The sequence below is a fragment of the Copadichromis virginalis genome, linkage group LG7 (genome assembly GCF_057382275.1).
Source record: "Copadichromis virginalis isolate Kocher_CV1m ecotype Utaka linkage group LG7, C_Virginalis_male_GT1.1, whole genome shotgun sequence".
Classification (NCBI taxonomy): domain Eukaryota; kingdom Metazoa; phylum Chordata; class Actinopteri; order Cichliformes; family Cichlidae; genus Copadichromis; species Copadichromis virginalis.
Genome location: NC_140624.1, coordinates 37,119,060 through 37,147,047, shown reverse-complemented (window position 1 = coordinate 37,147,047; position 27,988 = coordinate 37,119,060). Strand labels below are relative to the sequence as shown.

Here is a 27,988-nt window from a genome sequence, read left to right as displayed (position 1 = left end):
TAAAGCAATCACATTGAACAATGTTATCATAGACTGCTCACAGTGCATAGCTTTGAATTTAGTTAATTAAAGTCTCGGCAGGACTGCCACTATTGCACATTTTCAGTTTCAAGTTTTCAAACTGTCCTGAAACTTCTCTTTAATTGAGCTCGCTCTGAGTGTCACACTGCATATCCATATTTGCTGTTATACTCTGCTGGTGTGTGTTTGACCGGCCTGTGTCCATGGCTGGTGCTGGAAGGAGTGTGGCTGAGTCCCTCTTTCAACGACATCACCTCAGTGCCATCAACCGGGCAGTAAGTGACCTGTGGGAGCTGACTGGCGCTCTGGCTTGTGTGACGGCTGACGGGGCGGCTGTCAGGAGGTGGCGCGTCCTCCCTGTTTGACATAAAAGTGGAATAGAGGGAGTTAAAGGAGCATCTCTACAGACAGTAAATGCAGAAGCTGGGCAAAAACGGGTGATTATTTGAACTGAAATACTAAAATCTATTTGAAGTTACAGTTTAACATGTTTGGTTTGTTACTGTAATTAGTCCAAAACAGAAGAGAGTTATAAGAGTCCTCTAACTGGCAACAAATAAGCAATCTGGCTTTTACAAAAAATACTGTTTGTAAAATATTTTCTGGCTGTATAGGGGAGGTTCTCTCTGGGTACTCTGACTTCAGAGTGCCTTTCCCCTGCTTGTCCCCTGGAGGACATCTTAGGTCAACTGAACTCCTCCTCCTGCTGTTTAGATGTCCTGCCAACAAGTTTTTTCAAAAAGGTCTCAAAGACTTTAGAGTCAGACCTGTTACAGATCGTCAACTTTTCTTTATTATCAGGTGTGTTTCCAGAATCACTAAAAACTGCTGTAATCAAACCTATACTGAAAAAGGACAATCTTGACAAGACACAAATGAACAACTACAGGCCGATCTCAAATCTCCCGTTTTTAAGTAAGATCATTGAAAAAGCAGTTTCTCAACAGCTCAGTTACTTCTTAAAACAGAATAACTGGAAAAATGTCAGTCTTAGTTTTACTGGATCTCAGTGCAGCATTTGATACAGTTGACCACAACATATTACTCAAACGACTGGAGAACTGGACAGGTCTTTCAGGAACTGTACTAAACTGGTTCAAAACATACGTAGAAAACAGGAAATACTTTGTATCAATAGGTAACTTCACATCTGAGCAGACAAGTATCACATGTGGAGTTCCCCAAGGTTCCATCTTGGGACCCCTTCTGTTTAACATTTACATGCTCCCACTGGCACAGATTATAAACAACAACAAAATAAACTATCACAGCTATGCAGATGACACACAAATATATATCACAATGTCACCAGGAGACCGAGGCCCTGTACAGGCTCTTGGTAAATGCATTGAGGAAATCAATGACTGGTTGTGCCACAATTTTCTCCAGCTAAACAAAAACAAAACTGAGGTAATAGTCTTTGGCGCCAAAGAAAAACGATTACAGGTCACCAGAGAACTTCAATCTATACATCTAAAAACCACAAACCAGGCGAGAAATTTGGGTGTAGTGATGGATGCAGACCTAAACTTAGAAAAACACATTAAGACAATAACAAAGTCAGCTTACTATCACCTCAAGAATATATCAAGGATAAAAGATCTGATGTCTCAACAGGACCTGGAAAAACTAGTCCATGCATTCATCTTTAGTAGGCTTGATTACTGTAACAGCATCTTTACAGGTCTACCTAAAAAATCAGTCAGACAACTACAGCTCATTCAGAACTCTGCTGCTCGAGTCCTCACTAAGACCAAAAAAGTGGACCACATCAGTCCAGCTCTGAGGTCCTTACACTGGCTGCCTGTCCGTCAGAGGATAGACTTTAAAGTTCTGATGCTGGCCTATAAAGCTCTGAATGGTTTAGGACCAAAATACATCAATGACCTCCTGACCCAGTATGAACCATCCAGATCCCTCAGGTCATCTGGATCCGGTCTTTTATCAGTTCCCAGAGTCAGAACCAGACACGGAACCAGCTTTTATGCTCCTTATATCTGGAACAAACTCCCAGAAAGCCTCAGATCAGCTGAAACACTCAGTTTATTTAAATCCAGGTTGAAGACTCACCTGTTCTCAGCTGCATTTGAATAAAGCACCAAATCCACACTTAAGCTTAAATTTCAAAACTTACATTTAACTACTGATTTTATCTACTGTTCTGATTTTATCTGTTTTGATTTTATATACTGTTGTTTGTTTGTTTGTTTGTTTGTTAATTAGTTAGTTAGTTTATTTGCTTGTTTTAATCAATTTTAAATCATGCTTTTTATTTGTTCTTGTTTCTAATGTCTCTGTAAAGCACTTTGAATCACCTTGTTGTTAAATTGTGCTATACAAATAAACTTGCCTTGCCTTGCCTTGCCTTGCTTCTTACCCAGCGGCAGCTGATATAGGCTCCAGCCCTCCTGCAACACTGAATTAGAGAATTGGCAGAGAATGAATGGATGCATGGATTGTAGATCCACTTTAACTGCTAAGCTTTCATAGTATGAATCTAGCTTTATTTTCAGGATAAGCTTATTATTTGGGCGAATATGCCCCCATCCAACCAAATTCTCACTAACTTTACGTTCAAAGGAGAAAGCCACTGCATCAAATGAACTTTCAGACATTATTTCCTTCAGAAAGGACCACCTGTGAACAATAATAAAGTCCAAACCAATACTCCACTAGAATCATTAAATACTGGCTTTTTTGCTGGCCCAAAACAAATCAACACAAGTTGTTGGTCTGGCTGTACTTTCAAAACAGATGGATAGAACAGCAAGTGTAGACTTTGGAGCAGTCTGCATATCATAGCTCAAAAACCAACATGGAACGAAAAACTATAGATGTCTATGTTGGAATGTTCTACAGCTTTTGTATTTAACCTTGAAGGCTTTTAACATATCAGAATTGTCATATTCCAATATGTTTAGTATGTCAGTAGTTTTACAAGAGCAAGCACATCGAGCCATAGATTAACCAGCTCCAGTGTAGCAGCAGCTACAAAGAACAAAACACTGCACATGAAGGCTCCTCTCTTATCAGAACAGAACAATAATATTGCCATTGGATTTAGCAAATGCAGTGCTCTGGAAAGGAGGGCTGTTAGCATTATTACTGAACAGTTTTTGTGCTGGGATCCTAAATTGATTTATTTCTATTTGGAAACACTGGCAAGCTCAGTGTGTTGTTTCAGTTTGAAATATCAGCGTTAAAATATATAAGAGGCAATGCTGCAAATACTAGCTTTTTAATCTCCTCAACATTTGTTTAGGCTTATAAGGTTAGTGGCTAAAGTAGTAATGTAACCTACATTACTGTCAGTGGTTTGGGTTATGCTTATTGTGAAGGATATGAACAGTTATATCTCTGCATTCATCAAAAATAAAAGGAATGAAAACATTTTGGAAGAAATAATGGGATAAAAATGTAAAGTGTTTTAGTACAGCCCACTTTAAACACATTGTGGTATTTATGAAAAATAGCAGTCTTATTTTTTAGTTGCCTTCTATATATTTGTTACACACACACACACACACACACACACACACACACACTGGACATACACTATTTACCGAGCAAAATAATGTTTCCCTGTAGGTAAAAGCAGAGATCTTTGTTGTTTTTGCCTGTTTGGAGGCTCTTCCCAGGGGTCCCTACTTTCACAGCAGACCTTGCTTTAACTTTCTCCTCTTCTACTAAAGCATAACATTCACTCTGGTGGTGGTTTCAACCAGCAAACACTGACAACAGCATACAGAAGCATACAATCTCTCCTCGTCAACACTGCCAGCTTCCAAGCTTAGCTACTTTGCATTCTGCATTTATGTAACTTTGAAATACCAGCTGGAATCTGCTTTTCTGTCAAAGAAAACATCCTACACCTATCGAATTCGGAATTTTCTTCTCTCCTGTGCCAGCCAAGGACTCATGTTTTTGTCGGTAAAGGGAATAAACTTATCCTGGTTTAGCAGAAATGGAAAAATTGGGCAAGTTTGGCTCTTGGGTGTGTTGGGTGTAGCATCCTATGAGGGGAAAAAAAACTGCCCTGACCTGAATGTGTACTAGTTTAATTAAACTCTAATTAGTATCTTATTTCCAAGGTATTCCCACACCTACTTTATTCTACTAGTGAAACCATTTCGCTCATAATTTATATAAAGGCTGATTTGAAAACTGTTAACCTGCATACAGAATTAGCTGCAAGTTATTAATGGATTCATACCTATTGTTTTCTTCTGTGCTTCTATTCATTTTCATTCTTCCTGCATAATAATGTATAATTATAATATTTTTTGATGTTTTAAAAAAAAAATCTTTATACAAAGGGTTTGTTTCTTTTTAAAATGACTTCTTTATAGCTGCTGTAATTAATGTAACACTGCTTTACACACTGAAGCCTGGATTATTTCATCTAGGATTATTTATGTTAAGCCTGGATCAAATGAGTCAACTTGGACAGGCTTCAGCCCCCTGCAGGCCGATAAATAGGTTGACGTGTATTTTTGTCAGGTAGATTGACTCCAAATGCATGACGGTTTTGCGTGATATTTGCTTGATGTCTAAATAAGCAACTGTTGCTTTCAAGTTTAAGTCACACTGTTCAATCTACCAATTTCATCCTCAGTTATAGGATCACTGTAGTCATAAGTATCTGTCCAGCAGCAGTGCTCCCAGTGCTTTGATTCAGTGTGAAATGCTACATCTCCCATGTTTTGGCCATGATGGAGAGCTGAGTCACTATTTTAATTGATATGATTCTCCCTGTGACTAATCTGAACTTTTCAAGCTGCTTTCTTTACTTTTTATCCAGAAAACTCAAGTACCCAGTGGATTTGACATTAACTATAGTTGTCATCACTCAAGTTATTAGAGCTTTGCCATTTTCCATCTATTAGCATTTCTCTCTGATGACTTGTTCATGTGAAACGTGTTGAACCTCAGTATGTCACAGATATGGAAAACCGTGTATAAGTATTGTGGCTTGAAGTGCTTCTGTCTCCTGTGCACAACACTGTCCTCCCACACTGACACTGCACTCGTTTCAATGTCTACTTTGAAAGCATGTGGGCTGTTTTCAACTGCATATGAACCACAACTCCAACATTTCTTTCTTTCTTTCTTTTTTTTTGTCTTTTTGGTGAGACAATGTTTATTTGCAACAGGAGAAATCCTTTCAGAGATGTCAGAACATGAGGTCATCTGCAGAACGTTGCCCCTAGAGTAGCACTGCGCTTGGTGTCCCACATGCCCTTTTTAACTAGTTACACAGTTTTCACTGTTCCAGGGGCAGGGGAGAAAACTCCACTAAAAATAATGACCCAGAAATGAACAAATTGGATTTTCTCACATGTGGATTTTTAAACCATGAAAATATTTTCACAAAAAAAGGCTAAAAAACGAGAGGATTCGCAATTTGCAGAGGTCTACTGTAGGTTAAAAAATGTAATTAATGGGAAAATTAGAGGTAGCGACAACAAACAAGATTTGGATTAAAACTTTCAAAACTTGCCCCCATTTCCAACCATACTGTTGAAAACTGTATGGTCTGGCCTACCAGAAGTGACATCAAAGCCTTTTTTGAACATTCCTGCCAAAGTACAAAAAACCCCCCCCAAGAAAATGTAACAGGAATTACATAGGTAATAATGTGAAAAAATACATACATCCTGTGCATGGTTGATGTATTTGAAATGTAAACGCGTTAGAAGAGAGTTACCTGTCTTATTTAAACCTCTGACATCAAGGGCATGGTGTTCTCTCTGCTGCTGAGGTATATGGTGTCATCGTGCCAAGATCTGAAGAGCTCTCTAAGGCCTTGCGTAAAGACATTGTTGATGCCTGTGAGTCTTTCATGGGATTTAAAAATAGCTCCAAAGTATTTTAAACAGCAGACATGTTTGACGCAGACCAAAGGCAGCTTTTCTGGAAAGGGACTTTGTACAAACTGTGAAGCATGTTGCTGTTATGATTTGGAGTTGTTCTGTTGCCTCAGGGAACAGACAGCTTGCAGTCATTGATTTAGCCATGAATTCTGCATCATCAAAGACTGCTTAAAGATGATGTGAGGCCATCTGTCCAAAAGCTGGAGCTGGACCTTAGGATAATGATCCAAAACAGGCTAACAAGTCCACCAAGGAAGGTCTTAGAAAGAAGGAATGGAGGGTTATGGAATGGCCGGGTTTAAGTCCAGATTTGAATCCCACTAAAATGTTGTAGACAGGGAAATTAGCGTATCCTTCAATATATTGGACAATATGCTGAGAAAAATCTTAGCAAGCATTTTCCAGGCTGTTGCCTCACAGCAATAAGGTTCTGGGTTTGAATCCACCATCTGGCTGAGGCCTTTCTGTGTGGAGTTCACATTTTTTCCTGTATCTGCACTGGCTCTCTCTGAGTACTCAGGCTTCTTCCCACTATCTAAATACATGCAGTCAATAGGGTTAGATGATTCTAAACAGGAGTATGAATGACACTGAATGGATAAGCAAAAAATGGATGGATGTATTGAACTCCATTCTCTGCATATTTATTTCAATATTTGTGGGACACATTTTATTTTTCTTTAAATAATTTGCTTTTCTTTAAAAGTGCTTTTAGATGGTTTACATGCCAGTGTTTAATACTGCCTTACATTATGCACTTTGAACATCCTCTGCTTTTGAAATCTGCAGAGAGTTACAGAGGATGGCAAAGTTTTACAAAATCTTTTCAAGCCAGTGAAATGATGTATTTGGAGGTAGGATTGACTGACGCTAATAGCGGGGGAAGTTAGCCTTCGGGGCTTTCTACCCGAAAGCCTTTAGGCTATCAGGTAAGAGCAAAAAAGTAAACAAATCCAGCAGGTTGTGCAGAAATGGGCCAAACGCATGAAAACAGTTCTACGTCAAGTTGTGGTTTGTTTTACCCCCCCGAATTTGGATTCGCTGAGGTGAAATTGTGAATGAGTGATTCAGAAAGCATTATTTTCATACATGGATTTTACCACCATGGAGTCTGGATCTTACCCCCACTGGAGACCTTGGGATTTGCTGAAGACAATTTTTGTGTTTTGACTGTCCAAACCTTAATGCAATTCTGTGGATTGTATATTACCTACAAAATATAACCTCTAACAGTGGTGATATCTAAAATAACACATATGTTTACATAAACCTTGATCAGACTTTGGGCTAAAATACATCCTTTTGTGTTAGAAAGAATTCACATCTACCAAAATTCCCCTTAAAACTGGCATTCGCAAAGCTGGGCGCAAGCTGGGCCACCTGTCTCAAATATAAGAACAGAAAAGAAGCTGTCACACCACATCTAGTGGACTGTGCCTGATTTTTCTCTCACTCAGTAAAATATCTGTGTGCTTACAGACAAATTGTGTTTGGCATACTGGGGATTTAAACATTATATACACCAGTACTCACTGCTATAACATTTTTTTTCTTTCAATAGCTATCCATTTATGATCTGCCACAAAAAAAAGGCAATCAATGGAATAAAATTTTTCTTTCTAGTCTTTACCCTAAGCTATAATTAGGGTGCAGAAGTCGGTGATCTTATGTACTGATCCTCCATAAAGCAAAGAATATTATTTTAAAAGCTTTTGCTTGAAAAATGCAACCATGTTCCACATGTTTCTCTGTTTTTATTTTAGTAGTAAAACAGTACTTTTAAATCACATTACCTTGCACTTTGTCAGGCTTTCTCTATATCAAATAGGAAGTCTGACATTCCTTCCAAAATTAAAGCTCTCTAAATTATAATTACAAAAGGCTGCAGAACACAATTGAATATGTAGTCCCCTAAGCTACTAAATCACAAATACAAAATTGCAAAAGATTGAGCATTAAAGTTTGCTATTTAAAAAAATAAATAAAAATTTAATGGTGTAGCGTGGAGGATATTTCAAAGACAGATCTGAGAAACTGCTCCAGACACTTGTGGTATCCCCTGCCGTTCTGTATGTTTTAAAAGTTATAAGGTCAGCATGTGTACACCTTAATTTAAGGTGTTGGGAAAAAAAATCGGCATTGTAGTGATGAATGTGGAGAACAGGAATTGAATCATAACATTTTGCATTGTATGATAACCCAACTGCAAGGTTTAGGATTAATGGTCAACCTCTAACATTGGAGAGGGGAGTGAGACAAGGCTGTGCCTGGTCTCCTCTTCTCTTTGCTATATTTCTGGAGCCACTAGCCCAATATATAAGGCAAAACAGAAAAATCGTGGGTGTTACAATAAATGAGGTGGAACATAAAGTAGCATGCTATGCCGATGATGTTCTCTTATTCCTAAAAACACCTGAGGAGTCTCTGCCGGAGGTAATGAACTGTCTTAAAAACACTGGCCGAATAACAGGATATAAATTGAATCTAAGTAAAACTGAGGCCCTTCCCTACAATTATAGTCCATCTGAAAAGCTCAAACAAGCACATCCACTGAAATGAAACACAGACTCAATTAAATACCTGAAGGTAACACTTACTAAAGATACAAAAAAAACTATATGACAAAAATTACAACCATTTATATCAAAGAGTCAAAGACGACCTTACAAAATGGAATCATATCCCATGTCTGAGCATAAGCTCTAGAATAGAAACCATCAAAATTAATGTTTTACCAAGATGTTTATATTTGTTTCAGACCCTCCCACTCCAGATCAATCAAAAAGATTCTATTGAATGGGATAAAACGATCTCTAGATTTATATGACAAGGGAAATGACCCAGAATACGATACAAAACATTGCAACTGCCCAAAGAGTACGGCGGCTGGGGCCTACCATGTTTAAAAAAATACTATACTTCAGCAATGATCAGGGCAGTGTTGCACTGGTGCGATCCCTCATATGTAGCGGCATGGAAGGAAATTGAATGCAAAACAATAACCAATATGCATATGCAGGCAGTTCTAGCAGATAGAAATCTACAGGACTCCATTTCCAAAATAAGAAATCCTTGGGTAAAGGCCACACTAGGGGTTTGGAAAATGGTGGTAAAGGAAAATAAGCTGGAGAAGGATATAAAAATATTAAAATGGTGTGCATATGATTCGGAATTCACACCAAATCAAATAGACCCTAGTTTTAAAAACTGGATAGATAAAGGAATTACATCGATATGTGATATTGTAAAGGAAGATGAAATTATGAGTTTCCAAACTTTAAAGCAAACGTTTCATTTAGAAAACCAAGATCACTATAGATACTTACAGTTAAGAAAGTTCTATACTCGAAACATTAAAAACCAAATAGCCAGCGAGGGCATTTATCCAACTCTTTGTAAATGCTTATAAGTCCGATATTAAGAAAGGTGTAATCTCACAAATATACAAAAGTCTTCATGATCTCAGCAATTATTCAACAAAGTATATAAAGGAAAGATAGAAGAAAGATGGAGGTCTGGCAATTACAGAAGAGGAATGCCAAAACATTTGTTCTTTATATTGGAAAAGTACAAAATCACATATGTGGAAGGAATTATGATGATGGAAGTTGTGAATATTGGAGAAACTGTGGCTACGAAACAGCACACCACTATCATATATTTTGGGATTGTAAGAATATTAAGAACTACTGGAGAGAAGTCCATAAAGTGATGCAAAACATATTTAGTACATATTTACCCTTTGATTTCAACTCCATATTTTTAGGGTATGTACCCTCAGACATAAAGGGTATAGATAAATACTTACTTGGTGTGCTGCTAGCTGCAAGTAAAAAGGCACTGACCAAAAGGTGGCTAACACAGGATCCAGCAACATTAAATAGCTGGACTGATGTAACTTTGATGTAACTTTTGAGATTTATAAGATGGAAAAGATTGCTTTTTTAGTGAATTTTGAGTATGAGAAATTTGTAAAACACTGGGGAAAATGGCTCCGCTATATATGAGTTCTATAAGGCCTGATATCGCTGATATTCATCATTGAAGGAATGGTTGTTTAAATGTTTGTTTATTTTGTTTGTTTTCTATAATAACATGTACTAATGCTATGTCACCATCTGCTACTGAGTGTGTTGGCTTTTCAATTGCCATGTCTCTGGATGTATATAGTTACAAACTGTATCTATCTGTACACATGTTTCTTTGTTTGTGTGTTGTGTTCTGTTTGTTCCTTTTCTTTCTCTTGTTTTCATATCTGCGTGAAGGAAAAGTACTTGAAGTGATGGCGGTCATCCAGACTACTGTCTATGAGTCTTAGAACAAAGGAAGCCATCAAATACTGTACATTTTATTTTATGCATAACTTCGATAAACACTTAAATTACAAAAAAAAGAATCATAACATTTTTTTTTTTTAAAAAAAGCTCTGGTGGAGAAGAGATATGTTACCACATGGAGTGTCATGTCATTTTCCCCCCCTATACTTTTGTTGTATTTGCATGTTTCTTGTTTGGTTTTAATTGATATCTGGGATTTATATTCTATTCTTATCTGAATGGCTTTGATGTGTGTTGTTTAATATCTTACAGTTTAATTGCCTCTCTGCCTGTTAAAGCTCTGCCGTTGGTGTCATGGTTTTGATTTAAAAAAAAAAAAAAAAACGTACATCACACAATGTACTATCCAAATGTTCACAGCACGCTGGTAAAATTCAGCACTAATAGAAGCTGAAGTTTAGGAAAGTAAGTTATCTGCCCATCATCATCATCTTAAAATGCACTGCTGCATCTGCACTGTACCTGATGTCATTGGAAAATTCCTTCTCATAGCGACGTCTGCTGCTCAACTTCCAGTACAGAAGCACAACAAAGACCAGGAAGATAAAGATGAGGAGCAGGGAACCAACAATGGTGCCAACTATCACAGCAGCTCTGTTTGGAGCTGCAAAATAAGTATGAAGAACATTAAATTATTCATCCTGAAGTTCTGTTTTAACATCTTGTTTCAAAGAAATAAAAGTATAAAAACTGTAATTCCTAAACAGTTAATTGTCATACTTTTGTTAAACCCCTTTCCAAGCGGAAAGTCTACAGTTCAGTCACATCTTGATTGATTTGAACTGTGCCTCTGTACACCAGAGGCTAAACTGTGATGTTATCCAATTACTTATGGGCCTCACTCTGTCTGTGTCTGTCTGTACTTGAAAATGGTTTATGAATTTCTGATTTTCTTGAGTAAATGGTTTGAACTTGCATATCACTCCTGCTCTACAAAATGCTTTCCAACACATCTCTCCTTTCACACACTAACACATGCAAAGTGCTTGGCTGATATACTTGATATACTCATGAGAAGCTTTTTCAAGTAAATTAACTTACAGCCATCGCTCACCTGTTATAAACATGGCAATCCCTTGGGTTTCCAGCAGAATATTGCTGACTCTGTTTAACTGTAGCAGTATTTTAGCATAGCTAAGAAAAAGTCAAGTCAAATTATTATTCTAAACACAGAAGGGCTCTCTCTCTGTGGCAAATAATGGATAAGCGGAAGGTTTCTAAGGTGACGGTGCATGGTACTCAAGAATCCTTTGCAGAAAGTGCAACAGTTGTATTCAAAGCATGATCAGGCACACCGAAAGTAAGCACACCATCCAAAGATCAATACATTAAGTAGCAGTCCACCTCTCAGGAGGAGAAACAACTCCTGGTGTGGGATGAAATATATCCGGATTTTATGGTGGATGCTTGAGATTTGTAGTGTTAGCAGACAGGTGTGTGAAAGGAGACAAACAGGGGAAAGAATGATACTGCAGTGTATCAAGCTCACAGTGAATGATAGTAGGGTGATTTTACTTTCACCCTGACCAAGAAGAAGTACCACTCCAGTTTTCATAGAGATATGCTACGTGGCATGCATCAGCCTGTGGTTGGCACTCTTTGTGGAGAAGGATTCATATTGCAGCAGGACAATGGGCCCAAAACACCTCAAAGCCATATCATGGATGTTTCATTATTGCACACTGAAACATTGTCAGATCATGCTGGGACATCAATGCCTGTCAGATTTTGAGTGCTGTTATCAGATCAGGAAATTTTTGATCTCAAGTTTACTGGAGAACACAGTTGTGCTTTAAATTATATCCCCATTGCCAATAGTCCAATGAAAACTACATGTAGGTTTCCTGAGACTTGGATGTAAAAGCATGAATGTATAATAATATATTTCCTGGCAGTTAAAAACTGCTAGTTTTATACTGTTTCTACCTGCATTTATTCCATAATATGCCACTAATTATGCTGCAAATCCTTGGTTGAGGGCCACGAGCCTAAGGGTTGACACTTCTTGTGTAGGACAGAAGCCTGCACTTGGAATAAAAATGAATGACTATGAATGATTCACTGCTCGAAGCTTAACATCTAAGCACTTATTCAAGGGGCTCTGGACCTGACGAGATGCATTGGGGCCTGCTCCAAAGATCACAAGGCCCAAAGAGAAACTCGTGCTATGGATCCAACGGATGCAGATGGTTGTGTGAGTCTTAAACTAAATGATGATCTCATCTGTACTGGCAGGCTGTAACACAGACTGTACTTCCCACTGGTGCACTCACTGTCAACAGATTCATTGCCTGTGAGACTGCTCTGCTACACCCCTCATATCTGTCTTGTTTAGATGTATTACTGTACATAGATTGCCCTCATTTAAGGCATCTCACTTAAAATTGGTTAGCGTTTCTGCTTGTATTTAATTAGTCCCCATATTTTTTTTGACATAGCTTTTGCTTTGTTTCATCTGCATTGTAGAAAGCCAACAGGGTCTGCAGACCTGCTGGCAGCAGAATTATCATAACTTTACACTTGTGTGATTTAACACCAGAAAAAGTTAGCGATGAAAAACAGAAGGCTAAAACTTTCAGCGAATAAATGTTTTTCTTCTCACGGAAAGCGTCCCTCTCCCATCATCGTTAGACAGCATAAAAGGAACGTCACACTAATGTTACAGTGTGTGAAAAGCACAGCAAAGAGGAGATTTTGGCACAGCTACAAAGAGAGGAGATTTAAGAGGATGAACTCGAACATCCACGTCTTTCATGATCTGATGTGTGCGTCATCCGTCATGCATGTGAACACAAGCAGTCTGTGTGAGCGTGCTTTCTTACGTTTGTTGGCTTTCAGGTTCAGCGTGCAGCTTTCTACTCCAACAGCATTGTTTGCTTCACAAAGGTAGATCCCTGCAAAGCTCTCTGAGTGGTTGCTGATTTTCAGCTCTCCGGTCACACTGTCTGGGAAAATGAGCACGTGCCAACAAGCATAGATTAATTCAGGGTATACATACTGTACATTATAAGGCGCTCAAATGAAAATTGATCAAACTGCCATCTCTACATGAAAAAACTAAAAACATGAAGCTCATTAGTATGGAGGTTTGGAGCAGATATTCATTACGTATGCATGCAAGCAGTGTGTTTGTTGTTCCCTGCTTATATAAGGCACTGATCAATGTAGTTTGCAGTAAATATGTTTGGGAAGAACAAGGAAATGTTTCTAGTTGTAGAGTGAGAACTAATGTGGAGAAATGCAAGTAACATGGTAAAATGCTACCATTATAATAGTCTTGCTTTAAAAACTTCAGGGTTTATGTTATTATCAAATATTGCCACCCAGGAGTTTTGCCATGTAAGCAATCAATGAAAAAAAATGTATTTTTTTTGGAAAAAAGGTGACAAAGTTAGCAAATAATAGACGCTCACAAAGAAAATGATTTTCATTGAGTATTTGCTCACACAGCATCAAATGATACAGTGCCTCAGTCCCAAGGCACCCGCCCCCCACCCCTCCAAACCTCCAACACACGCATATACACATACATAGACTCTCGAGCATGCACGTATTCTCTTTGATGTGCAGTATCATTGTGACATCAGCAGAGGTCACACTTACTCTGTGCGGCTCCATCAGCGATCGAGCCAGCTCTTTCTCTCCTCCATGTGTATTTTAAAGGAGTGGAGCCTTTTGCAGACTCGCAGTGCAGAGACACAGGATTGCCAATCAGTTCCCCTCCCTCCACCCAGCACTTAGGTACAGACGGCTTCGCTGAAATCATACAACAAATGGATAATTTTCCATTGCCATTTCCATTCTAATTCTTTCCCCTTCAAAGGAAAGGGAAAAGAAAAAGAAATAAAACAGCACAGCTTTATAGCTTTAGGATGAAAAAGGGGGAACCTTTTTGACTGAGTTTTGCTACATATACAAACAATACAGAGGGTTTTCTTGTTTTTGTTTTCCAACTCAGATATGCTATAAAATCTATGGATCACCCCAACAAAGCACATCTCCAAGACAAATTAATGTTTCAAATCCTTATGGAGTTAAAGCTTGATGGCTAATGATGGCAAGGCTGAACAATTTAGACACCAATGCCATCTTGTTGTGAAGAGATGTGAGAGGGTCGAAATTGCTACCCATTAGGGTGAGACTGAAAATGTTACACAATACTCTGAGCATGTTGCACATTTGCACAATTTAGATAGTGAAAGAAGATTTACAAAAATCTGTCCCCCAATTTCTCCAGATATTTTTTTTTCAAACGACTTATGCTATACACGATCGCACAAGGAGTCTAATCTATAAAATGAATTGCTGGCTCTCAGGACTGCCTTGTGTTGCTGTCAGCAAGAAAATAGCTATGGGTTATCTACTGACATATAAGAGTGTGGTATGGATATTTATTTAACAATGTGTATGTTTCATTGAGGAGGGAGGTGATGTTATCTCGAATTTTAGAACACTTAAATGCTTCTTGGAAAATATTGGAGAAATAACTCAGGCTGTGGTAGATATAGGTGGGTAATTTGGTCCCAGGTTGGATAGATTATGTTCTTCAGGTCATTTTAAACCCAAAAAATGTTTTATTAAATTGAAACATTACTGCAAAACAATAATGATGTTTTTTCCTTCCTATCCCGAGACCTAGCTGCGAGATTGCTTGCAAACTTGTATTTTTTGAAGAATGTTTCATCAGTACAGTTGTACAATACGGTGTACACTCTCAGTTTAGACTTTTGGATGTAGGTTCTACAGGACTTCTGAGGGAGTTGGACTGCATCAATTACCTGCTCCATTATGAGACACATTATTTAATACCATACTCAACTGTAAGTCTGGCAGCGAGGTGACTGTCCTCCACCGCAGTTACTGCTCAGTCTTCAAAATAGATGAGATTGACTAAGTAAGTTCCTTTTCCCAACTGGCAAACTTTAAGATTCAGTACACTGACAAATGGCTCTTAGTGAAGTGTCATTAGTTTTAGACAAAGCCATCTTCCTTCAGTTCATTCATTTCCATTTGTAAAATTGCAAACACACCGGCCTATTCGCAGCAAACTCCATCTACTGATGAAGACTGATGTCCAGAGAAAGCTAGTAAGTGAACCTTCATTTCAGATTGTGTAATTCAATCATGCAAGTATTCACTATCCCGCAATTGATTACTGGACTCTAAAAAATGATGAGTTCTAAGCGATCGGTTTTGTAATGCGTTATAAAAAGGAGTAAAATGCATGTTCTAACAAAGCAGGGAAACTTTATTGCAGATTAAATGGTTGAAGCACTAGATCAAATCGGCCCATTTAACACAAATTTAGGGACTCACTTGTCATCAGATGAATAATTTTTTCTTACTACTACTTCTTTTGGTTGCTCCCTTTAGGGGGTCACCGCAGAGGATCACCTGCCTCTGTTGCACCATATCACTAGCATTCTCCATCCTCAATCACACTATGACATGACAAGTCTTAAATAGAAAAGGTGCCTCCTGAAGTACTAAACACCAAGAACACTGCATTTTGGAAAGGTGATGGACATAAATAATGCAGCGAGACGCAACCTAAAGCCTGGTCTTACCCATTACCACCAGTGACATCTTGTGCATGTCCACTCCAGGTGCTTTCTTCACTTTACATTGGTAGGTAGCGGTGTGAGCAGGTGACAGCAGAGCAATCGACAGTGAAGCGTCACCCATCGAGGGATCACCAGCAGCAAAGCTGAGCTCTTTTTCAAATGCATGGTTACCAAAGAAGTACTTAGTGCCACTGGTATAGGATACAAGCTGATGGAAAAAATAAAGACAAATATAAGCGTAATTCAGCAATTGACTGAAATGGTGTTAATGTTACATGCAGTCTTCTTAAATTAAATGTACCATGAGTGGTTGGTTGAATTACCACCAAATCTGGGCCTCAGAGGGTCTCTAAAAATCTCTTTTAGTTCAGTGTTTTACTTTTAAAGCACGTTTACTGTGGCTCAGTTTCACAACACTCATCAGTCTCATTTCCAGCAACAGCAGGGAGCAGCAAAAAAAACAAAACAAAAACCTGCCAAGCACCAAAAGGCATAATAACTAGTTAGTAAGAAATGGAAATGCAGTTAGATTTTTTTTCCTCATTTAACCAAGAACCAAGTGTAGTGTATCTGCACATCATCAAAAAGAGAAACAACTCAAAATTAATGCTTTCAGGTTTTGGTTTTATATGGATGACAGGATTTTTCCCATTTGCAAGACTTGTAAATGAAAAATTGTTTGATCACACATGAACATATCTATATACACTTTTTGGTCAGATATTAGAGTTGTGTGCTCATTAGCTGGTTGTAAGTTCTTTACAGAGGACCTATTGTTTGTTCCTTATTTTCAGATGTTTCCTTTTTTTTCACTAAACATGGCAAAAGTGATGAGGTCACTGAGTAAAAGTACCCTCTATAAGACACACACACAAAAGTCATGCAATATGTGCTCCACATTTTTTCTACTCTTGGCTATGTATGATGTCAGTCAAAAAAGATATCCATCATTTCAGTCACAGTTCTAGATCCAGCTCCATCTGCCAGCTGTTCAAACCTTTGTCAGGCAGTCAGAAGAAAGCTGGCAAAAAGGAAGAATGGGCTCAAAGAGACAGAAACTAAAACTGCTTTTTTTAGACAGAACTAAAATCAGTACCAAAGCCCAGAAGAGGATAAATGATGATTATTTTGAACTGTGAATTATGCAAAAACCACCCCCTAGTAAAGAACAAGAATAAAGACATGAAGCTGGAAATGTGCATAAATAGGTCTACTAGTTTACAATTAGGAGCAAAGCCTCTACTACTTTATACGTTAAACTACAATATATCACATTCAATTTTGACTTAGACCACAATTTTACAATGTGTTTAATATTGGTACATTATACATAGTAGATCTAGTCAATCGTTGCATCGACTTTGCATAGGGAGAGATGAAAGGGGGAAAAAACGTTCTCCCGAGTCTTAAACACTAATGACTTGTTTAATTTAAAAGGCAAATGGGATAAACAACTAATTCCTGTGAAATTAAAAGGTAGTGAGAGTTCATCAACTCTCCAGTCTCCTTGAACGAACATTAGTTTAGACTGTGCACCACATGAGATTTAGAATAGAAAAAGACGATGTGAAATCCGAATAGATTAACAGATTTAGGGATTGTTTTGCGAAGTGGTTTTTTTGACACCTAATTAGGGGTGCATGCAGTTTGTGGTGAATAGAGTGATTAATGACAAAAGGCTACCAAAAGGGATGGTGTACAAGATGGTAGTTAACACAGCTCTCCTATGTGGATCAGAGATGGTGACAGCTGAGTTAAAGATTGCAAAGATTTGCATTGGGACTGAAAATGATAAGCAGGATTAAGAGCGAGTATATCAGAGCAACAGCTCAGGTGAGATTGACAGATGCGGGACGGAGTAAGAGAGGCAAGATTGAGCTGGTTTGGAAATGTGAAGAGGAACGAGACCCGGTATGCTGGGATAAGCATGTTGAAGCGGGAGCTGTCATGTGACAGGAAAAGAAAAAGGCCAAAGAGGAGGTTTATGGGTGTGGTGAGAGAAGATTTGCAAGTGGCTGGTAAGGTTGTAGAGGGCAGGAAGAGATTCAAACAGATGATCTGCTGTGATGATGAGTAACAGGAACAGCAACATTAATAAGCTCGCTTAGCTGTATTCAGAACCTTTGTTTGAATATGGGGAGAGATGTTGAACTCTTTCATTTCATGGACCTTCGTGTTCAAATCATTTGCTAACAATTTCAGATGCTATTATTGGAAATGCATTTGTGACTTACTAATAATTTAATGGGAAAATGGAGACAACATTCAATGCGCTTCAGTGAAAGGCATGCCAGTCTTTTTTATTGAGTGCTACAGCCGGTCAGATTGACATGCGAAAATATAGGCATGACTCAACTTTAACATGAAAGAATAAAATCTGAAAGAGTTAACGAATAATAAGCAAACAGTGGAACTATTTAACTGTAGATTTTTTTAACTGGAACAATCTGTCCCAAAGAACATATTCTCAAAAATAACTGGTACATAGACCCAAAATATTACCAAATGTTTCCAAACATTTGAAATGGCATAAAATAACTAAACTTCTGAATACTGCAATTTAATAAATTCATCCTGTATGCATTTTATAGATAGCATTGTCTGGGTCGATCTCACATTACTTCTTACCATTTGATCTTTCTGTGTGGTGTCTGGACTGATCACAGACCATTCAATGTCAAGTTCCCCAGTGTCACGAGGGCTTGGTTTGTAGCTGCATCCCAAGGTCACACTCTCTCCCTCTGCCTTACGGATGGTCTGTGGGCCCTTGGATGTCACCTGCAAGCCTTGCGTGTATCCCAGATCTTAAAACATTCAGAACACTTGCATCAAAGGAATGCAAACATTAAATAAACATCATAAGGTAGTGCATTAGACGATAGAGCTTTCTGAATCCCCCCCCCCCCCCCCAAAAAAATCTCTGATTACTCAATTTACTGAAATAAATCTTCTCTCCTCCTATACAGTCACAGTTGGAATGTAGCAGACAATACACTACCAATCCCATAATGCACAGGTCACATCACATACTCAGGCATCAATGCCTTCCTTTGGCTGTCAATGCTGGTTGGACTCAGTTTCACTCCACTACTTAAAATAATAAATGATGACCTTGAGCATTGGATCAATCTACCACTATTCATCACAGGCGGAATTCCAATTGTTAAAACATCAATATCTTCTAAAAATAAATTATATTCAGTTATCTCAACTCGTCCTGCTGCCAACCGTATAATTCCTAAATACTACAAGAAAAACAAGACAACAAGAATTAAACAGACAACCCCCCCCCCCCCAAAAAAAAAAACAAAAAACAAAAACGCAAAACAATCAAACAAAAACAAAAGAGGACAAGAAGCACTATGTTTTTAATCATTTTCATCATGGAGACGTCTTAAATCATCAGATAAGTCAGAGATCAAAGAGTCTGTAAAGACATCTTAGTTTCAGATCAATCATGCTCCCGTCAGACACCCAAACAGCATTGTTTCAAAACATTAACAGCAACAATAACTGACAGGTTGCACCATCTATTTCTACTCTAACATTTGATGTACACTGTATGGAAAATGTATCACACATCTGCAACATATTTCTCAAATTAATATCCTGCTCTCATTCTCCTACTTCATCAAGAGGCAATGGCATGAGAAGCAGACATTTTCTGGAATATCTGCAACTCAAATCATCCATCCAGTCAAAACTTAATTTTGCAGTTATCGTCCCGGATCTTGCTTCTGCATCTTGAGAACTAATAAACATCTGTTCCTCAAAAAAAAAAAAACACAAAAAACCCCTAAAAACTAAATGAGAACTGAGCTTCATCATCATCATCATCAGGTGCCAACTTGTGGAATCAAACACCAAGTACTTCACAGAACTCACTTGAAGAAAAAAAAAAAAGGTTATATCTAGATTCATATCAGAAATATTACCATATTGTGTACAAAATATGCTAGTTAGCTCTGATCACCCTACTTCATTCTGTGCAGCAGCTACACAACTTTGGAAAGACACCAGGTCACTCTCTGTCTTTCAAGGCTGCCACTACTCCCCATCCCTCCACCTGCCCAAGAGACATATTAACAATTTTAACAGGGAAAAAAAACAATGCAGAACATCTATAATATCTATATTTGACAATCTAGAACAAAACTTACATACTACATCCTCTATCCATCTCCTGTGGAATCTTTGCAACAAACCCTATTCTTAGTAATATCTACATTCCCAAAGGTTTACATAGATATGTTTACATATTCTTATTATTTTATCATCTCGTGTATCAACTGTATTTGATTGATTTCTCATCAGAGCCTCCTCCATGTCTATTGTTTTGCAATAAATAAAGAATTAAGAAATTTCGGCTAGCTGTTTAATTACAGCCGTGCCAGTTGTAAGTAAAAATAAATTAATTACACACATACTGATTCTAATCTAATCCTTATTTTTGTTGTCAGTGATAAATATCCTATTTTCACACTTACTGGGCCACAGTTTACAGTCTCCACATCTAATGATTCAGGATATTTTGTTAAAGGAAGGCTGAGTACGAAAACATAATTGTTTTAGCCAAATATCACAAAGGGATATGAAAAGCACTTGGACAAATTAAATTAAGAAATATTTAAGACTGGTTACATTTTTTTTTAAAGCAGCCCTCCAGAAGAAAAATGAGATTCAGAGAATAAGTAACTCTATGCTGTTCTTGGCAAAACTAATCTCAAAGAGCTTTGCATCATTGTATTGGCTCTGTCACAAGGCCAGCATTTTCAAGCTCAACAAGAAAAACTGGCTTTTGTGGTATGCAAACATTTTGAATTAGCTGCAAAAGGTGAAAACAAACAAACAAACAAAAACCCGCAAAAAAACCCCCCTTTTTCTAGATGAAATCCCAAAAATTTATCTGTGATTTTATCTAGAATCTGTAGTCTATTTATGTTTGTTTCCTGGCAACTTAAATGGACTTTGCTTTTAATCATAGTCCACAAATATTCAATAGGGTTAAGGTCGGGGCTTTGGCAAAGCTGTTCCAGAAGCTTGATTTCAGCCTGCTTTATCCATTTCAAAATCAGTTTTGATGTGTGTGTGGGAACATTGTCATGCTTCTGTCGAAGTTTCAATCATCTGTTGATTTGAGTTGAAGAATCTGAAGATGGTTATTTTTCATTACTCCATCCCCTTTCTGTATTGTATGGCACTGGCAGCAAAACAGCCCAAGAGCATGATGCAGCATGCTTGACAGCTGGTATAGTGTTTTTAGGTTTAAAAGCCCCACCTTTACTCCTTCAAACACACCTTATCATTCTGGCCAAATGACAGTGGCGTTCCAGCAGCTTCCAGTTCATGCTGCGTCACCCCTGGATGACACACTTGTATACCTCGTACTTATGTACAATTGTTTGAACTGATGATCCTGGAATCTGTAATTGTTTAGAAATGTCTCCAAGAGACCTTCCAAATTTCTGTAAATTCAGATCTTAATTGAGTTCCTTGGACTTTCTCATAATTCATGATATTTGTCAGTCCAATGAGTGATGCCAAACATGTTTTATGTAGGCAAAGAGAAACCACCAGTCATTGTCAATAATGATCACTACTGAGAAGTTAGTAGGGCTTGGCCTTGCTAGTTAAAGTACACTTTAGAGCCTTCAGCACCACTTAATAAAAGATTTAAGTGAATGTATGAATATATTTGACCCTGTATGTGTACGTTTGACCCTGTGTGGGCTACAGAAATCCCCCCCCCCCCCCCAACACAAATTCTTAAAGGTGCATGCTATATAATCATTACAACCCAGAAATAGAAGAGTTCAAATAAATCATTAAAAAGCCAAAACAAATTACCATGATATTCATACCCATAATGAGTGTATGTGAACTTCTGACCACAAGTGTAAGTGCTTAGTGGGAAAAAGTACATAAACTACATTTCAGATAATTCTGTTTGTCTATAGTAAAATAAAATAAACTTTAAATATACTTCTCAGTCAAAATAAGAAGAGCTGCCCAGTATAAGAGCCGCACCTTAAAAAAGGAAAAACACACACACACACACACAAACGTTGCACATATGTGAGTCCCAGGAACATTAGGGAGTCAACAATCATCTCCAAACGTAATCTCTGATTGGACAGCCCGGGCGCCATGGTAACATGGAAAACTAACACCACTGAGCTCTATGTCTCAGCAGACTTCAATAGAGAATAGATGTGAAGGTCTCAATTACTGTCCATAAAAATATGCCTTACTTAATGTTAGTTTTTCTAAAACAGTATTATGCAGTAGATAAATACACCATATTTACCATTTATACATGCATAGGTAGATTCATGTAATTCAGTCTGTGTACTTACCTGGGCTCAAGAAAACTGCAGCCCATAACAAGAACACAGAGAGCCAGGGCGGGCAGCTGAGGTAAAATCCTGTTCTCAACTGAGAGCGGCTTAGTTTAAACATACTGTTCCTTTTTAAAATAGTCGCTAGTAGCTGGTCAAAATAATGAGTACAGTGTCCTCAAATATATAGTTTATACGTCACATGTAAAAAAAAATAATTAAGTATTCATATAGATACTTTATACTGATATTACCTGAATGGAGGTGCTACACACACACACGCATCTATCTGTGGAATACAAAGGAACAACAGCAGTGTGATACCTGCTGCTCTTGCTTTAATGTGAGCTCCTCCTGTAGCCCTTTCTTATTACCATAAAGCTTTCTGATTGGATAGTGACCACTTTAACAAAAGGTTACCTTGATATTGCTATTCAGCTGTTAATATTGCTTTCAACACCCTCCATTCTTCCTTTTGTAATCACAAGTTAATGAATGCAAATTATGTACAATTTTAGAAAACCAATCAAAATGTGCTTGAGGAAATCAGTGTCCAGGCAGCTGAATAACAATGCAATACAATCTCTCTGTAAACAAGGGAAACTGAAGGAGCAAACAATGGCTGGGAAACTCAGGGTGCTAATTTGAAGAGAGCTGAACTCCACTGAAAGCAAATCACCTGCCACAAATTGCTGCTTTGTCTACAATAAGCTTTGTGTGTTTTTTGTCCAAGTTGTCTGTCTCTGTTCACTCTCCTATTACCCATTAAAATGTGTTTTTATAGATTTTTTTGGTTTGTTTTTATACCCCCCCCCACCTCACCACCACCACCACCCAAAAAAGAACTTCCTGGAAACACACAATTACTGTACACCTTATTTATTGTATACACTACCTAAACACCTACCATTTGTCAAATGTCCGTGGTTTCAAATGAAAAGCTATTAAAAAAAGAGTACATGACGTCTAAAGTGATGAAAAACTGTTTTTTATTATTTGCTTTCTTTTTTCTTTCCTTAAAAAAACCCTGCAAAGCTCACGTGTCTGCTACAAGAAAAGGTGGGGTACTCTTCAGCAGACACATGAAGAAAACACATTAGAGGCAGAGGATAAAGTGCTTTATGTGAACTGTACTATACCCTCGAAGGACCTGGCGTCCACATATGTGGACATCACATTTTGGGTTGTCTAGACCAAAATATTAAATGTTGCTTTACAAGGCCCTGATATCCACTTACGAGCACATTATACTGCTACTGTTCTGTCGAAATTTAAAATCAATGTCCACATATGTGGATCTCATTTTTCTCAGAAACAAAAATGAGGTCTTGGCAGCCGGGGGTCGGTCCGCCAGGGCCTCCGCTCCTGGCCGCCACCCGGGTCGGGGATGAGTTCCTGCCCCAAGTGGAGGAGTTCAAGTATCTCGGGGTCTTGTTCGCGAGTGATGGGAGAAGGGAGCTGGAGATCGACAGACGGATTGGGGCTGCGGCTGCAGTAATGCGGACGCTGCACCGGTCAGTCGTAGTGAAGAGGGAGCTGAGTGTAAAAGCGAAGCTCTCAATTTACCGGTCGATCTACGTCCCTACCCTCACCTATGGCCACGAGCTGTGGGTAGTGACCGAAAGAACGAGATCGCGGATACAAGCGGCGGAAATGAGCTTCCTCCGAAGGGTGGCTGGCCTCTCCCTTAGAGATAGGGTGAGAAGTTCGGCCATCCGGGAGGGGCTTAGAGTAGAGCAGCTGCTGCTCCACATCGAAAGGAGCCAGCTGAGGTGGTTCGGGCATCTGGCAAGGATGCCCCCTGGGCGCCTCCTGGGCGAGGTGTTCCAGGCATGTCCCACCGGGAGGAGGCCCCGGGGCAGACCCAGGACACGCTGGAGAGATTATATCTCTCGGCTGGCCTGGGAACGCCTTGGTATTCCCCCGGACAAGCTGGAGGAGGTGGCTGGGGAGAGGGAGGTCTGGACCTCTTTGCTTAGGCTGCTACCCCCGCGACCCGACCTCGGATAAGCGGATGAAGATGGATGGATGGATGGACAAAAATGAGGTAAAAAAAAAAAAAAAAAATCAGGCAATTCTTTGTTTTGGTCCCAATCAGCCCAAATAGCAAAGAGAAATTACAAATACATGCCATGAAAGAGTTCAGGTCTTAGGGGGACACATATATAACATTTCTTTAAAATGTATATATGATTTTCTTTCAGCTATTTTAAATGCTCTGTGCCTGTTTTAAAAAGTCATTTTATCCATGGCCACTATTCGATAAAGCACACTATGAGAAAAAGCATCTAAAGCCCAGCTTACCTTCTCTTTGACCTTGCACACCCACTCATTTCAAACTTTGAAAATGCACTGTAAAGTTTTCTGAGTAACTGCTTTAAAAAAGGAATTACTTGTCTAGAAATAGGTTGGATTTTGTGGGAAGAAATTACATTTAAGGGCTTTAAAAGCATGAAACTGTCACTGCTCCCCTTTTCTAAATTACTTTAATGTGAACCTTTTACGAAACCTGTTCAGGACTTCCTCTGGAATCTACCTGGACACAATGAAGTTAGATTAGATTCAGCATTGCATATCACTCAGTAAGTACCAGTATGATAATATGCTATTTATGCAGAATAGTTTCCAGATAGATACAGAGCAGTTCCCTAGTACACCGTTATTTGGTTGGTGAGATGTTGCATTGGTACTGCTGCAATAGAAATTACTGGAAATTTAATCTGACTGATGGTTTTGATTGGTAGGGTACAGTTCACTGGACACTTAAACATGTAAAGTTTAAAAGGAAATGATAAGGTCTATGAGATATTAATGTCTAAATCTCTACAAAAAGTTGTAGAAAATGTTTGCAATAAGTTGCACAAAATTTGCATCCACACTAGTCTTCCTATATTATTCCGTAGAAACCTTTGTCATCATCTGACCAAATCCTTATGAAATAGTGTTTATCTACAAGCCCACCACAAGAGCTGTACAGTGTCATCAGCTATTCAACAGCTGCTATTTAGCAGCTAAGTGAAATTGGTTGCAATGAGGATGCCCAATCAAAAACCTTGTGATTGCTTTGGTGGTTAGCTGTAGGTAGCCTATAGTTTGGATGGAAGAATCCAACTCATCTGTAAATACTTAAGGAACATGTAAGGAGAGATCATTTGAAAGAATTGAACATGATTGGAGAAAATTGCAACAACTGTGAGGGTTGTGGACCCTCAATCCCTTCCTCAAGGCCGATAAGGCGGACATTGCAGTGTCTGTTTCTCGACTCCATGTCCGATAACTTAGCCTTCAGCTTTTCATTAGTGACCTGTAGTGTCTCACAGGTATCCTCCACTTTAGCAAGGCACTGGTCGAGCGTTTTGGCGCTTTCCTCCAAAGATTCTAGGCGCTCACCATGGTTGTCCGATGCCTTCTGTAGTCCGTCCAGCTTTTTATTCACATCGTCAAAAAAGCTGACTTTTAGTTCCACCAGTAAAGCCGAATGGTGCTCCACTAGCAGTGCTGTTATTCGCAGGAACGCTAGCAGCCACGCATTCGGTTGTTTTGCCATTCGACTTCGCATGTTTAGGCGACATGGCAGGGCATCAAATGTTCCGACGGCTTCACCAAACCACCAAGATATCTGCCTCAAAAAATAAGTTAGGCGGGCTCGCTCAAATAACTAAAAGTTGCGGGAGCTAAGGGAAAGTGTGACTACCCCATGCTCGTCAAAACCGGAAGTCTCTCGATTGGAGAAAATTGATGTATTTAGCAATTAGACTCTGATGGCCCATTATGACAAAATGTAATGCCAGTGGTTATAGGATTCTAGTTGCTCGTGGTGGTGAAGATGAAGATGGATTCTTGAATGGAGCTCTGACTGACGTGGACATGGGTTGCACGAAGCCTGTAAAGGAGAATGAAGAAGAGGACAGATTTAAAACACAGAGTGGAGGCTGATTGACTCAAACAAGGCAGGCAAGAAGATGATTGGACAAGTGTTGACAGTATTAAGTTTGACAGGAAGGGAAAGGAGTAATGAAGTAAAGAGTAGACTAGGAGCCAAACACCCAGGAATAGACTAGCCTTTTATTGTCATTGCACATGTGCAACGCAATTATGGAATAAAAAGGGGGAAAGATGAATGATTGCAGATCTTCCTTTTTAAACTCACACATAATCTTCATTAAATGAACTATAACCATTTGGGGAATACATATTTTTTCTCATCAACCAGTGGTCACTAGACCTGTGTGATTGAGGCATTCTTCACTTGACCCTCACATATCCAAAGTTACTGTCAGGTAGTTAATGATCAAAAAAACAAGATGAGCGATTAAACCTTCACCATATTACATCTCTGTTCAGTTTCCTCCTGCTCTAGTGTCATCTACACTGTGACGCTATATTAAAATAAAGTTGGTTACTTTTTTCTGTTTCAGTTGTCAAACTATTTGAACTAATTATAAAACATGAATAAGCGAACAGTAACAACATCAAGAAAAAGCCATTGACAGCATCTCTGATGTCTATCAATTCATCAAATTAAACGCTGCCCTATCAAAGGCCATGCAACCCTTGATCCTTTGTTTTTGTTTGAGCCATTAATTTGAAAATGCTACACAGTGTCAAACTAATCTGCAATTTTTCTTCACACACTGCTAACTATTTTGAAAAGGGGTCAGTTTTAGTTAAGAGGAATTTTTGTCTGGACAGATGGCTGAAAAATTTAAAAAACAAAAAAAACCAAACCCAAAAACAAAAAAGATTTTAGAACATCAGTGTACATAGTTAAAGTTATTCTGCAATATTATTATGTGAAGTGATGAGGACATCCTGTCTTTTGTTAAGCTGTTTGGTAAGGGAGTGAAAAGAGGCAAAGAGGAACCTTAATTTACATTTGTTAGGGACACAAAAACATCTCTAAACAAATGCTTGTCATCTGCTGTAGGTACAAATAACTGTTTGTTCTGGGTCTTTTTATTGTCTGGGTAATTTTGTTGTCTTGGAATGAAAACAACTGAAATAAAAACGTGTGGAATAAAGCCATTAGAACTGTTCATTTATTTGCTCATTGTTCCAGTCTTCTGAGAACTTGCTTTAAGACAGCAGTGATCATTCTAACCACAAAATAAAATTAAAAGGAAAATAAAGAACTGCCATGAAAATAAGAGCAAACGATGTGCCAGATTTTTGGTTTTGGCTAAGTAATTAGAAACTCTGAACACCTCCATATGAGGTTTGGCACAAATGGAGACAGATGGACTCAAAGACATAAGATCCAAACCAGAACAAGAGGAATTTTCATTGTTTGTACAGGCATGCAAGCCCTTCTTGTTCCACACACTTGTTGGTATGGTTTTCACTTGCTGTGCCTCAGAAGTCATTTTTAAGCAGTCCTTTTTATTGCATAATGATCTGAACGTCCTTGTCATTTTAACTAAGAAAAGAGACTCAGAAAGAATCAGGTTTTATTTCATAACAAACCGTAAAAGTTGCAGAGTACACCGTTGTGTCCTCGACCTGACTGAATTTTCTTTACTCACACTGAGAATGGCTTCAAAGCCTGTACACATTTATATGGAGATAATCCAGTTAGAGCTGCAGGTTTTTGGACAATGACTCAGTTTTTGTGATTTTGCCTTTGTACACCAGCACAGTGGATTTTAAATCCAACAATCAAGATGTAATTGAAGTATCAACTTTCATGTTTAATTCAAGGGTTTTAACAAATGCACTGCATTATCTGTTTTTATACTCAGGCCCCCATTTTCAGAGACTCCAAACTAATTGGTCAAACTAACACAAGGATTATTTTTAATAACTGGATGAAAATCCTTCTCAGTCTGTGTCTGCCTGAAGTCTAGAACCCATGGACA

At 38.5% G+C, this 27,988-nt stretch overlaps 1 protein-coding gene across 1 annotated transcript; it reads right to left on the bottom strand.

Moving 5' to 3' along the window:
* Positions 1–7: 7 nt before the first annotated feature.
* vsig8a (V-set and immunoglobulin domain containing 8a) lies at positions 8–25,692 on the bottom strand. The gene is made up of 7 exons (XM_085461009.1): positions 25,341–25,692; positions 18,424–18,599; positions 15,799–16,003; positions 13,835–13,987; positions 13,054–13,176; positions 10,694–10,835; positions 8–378 (listed from the first exon to the last, which is right to left on the bottom strand). Exons 1-7 carry the CDS (start codon positions 25,690–25,692, stop codon positions 162–164), a joined length of 1,368 nt encoding a protein of 455 aa, XP_085317135.1. The 3' UTR covers positions 8–161.
* Positions 25,693–27,988: the final 2,296 nt, after the last annotated feature.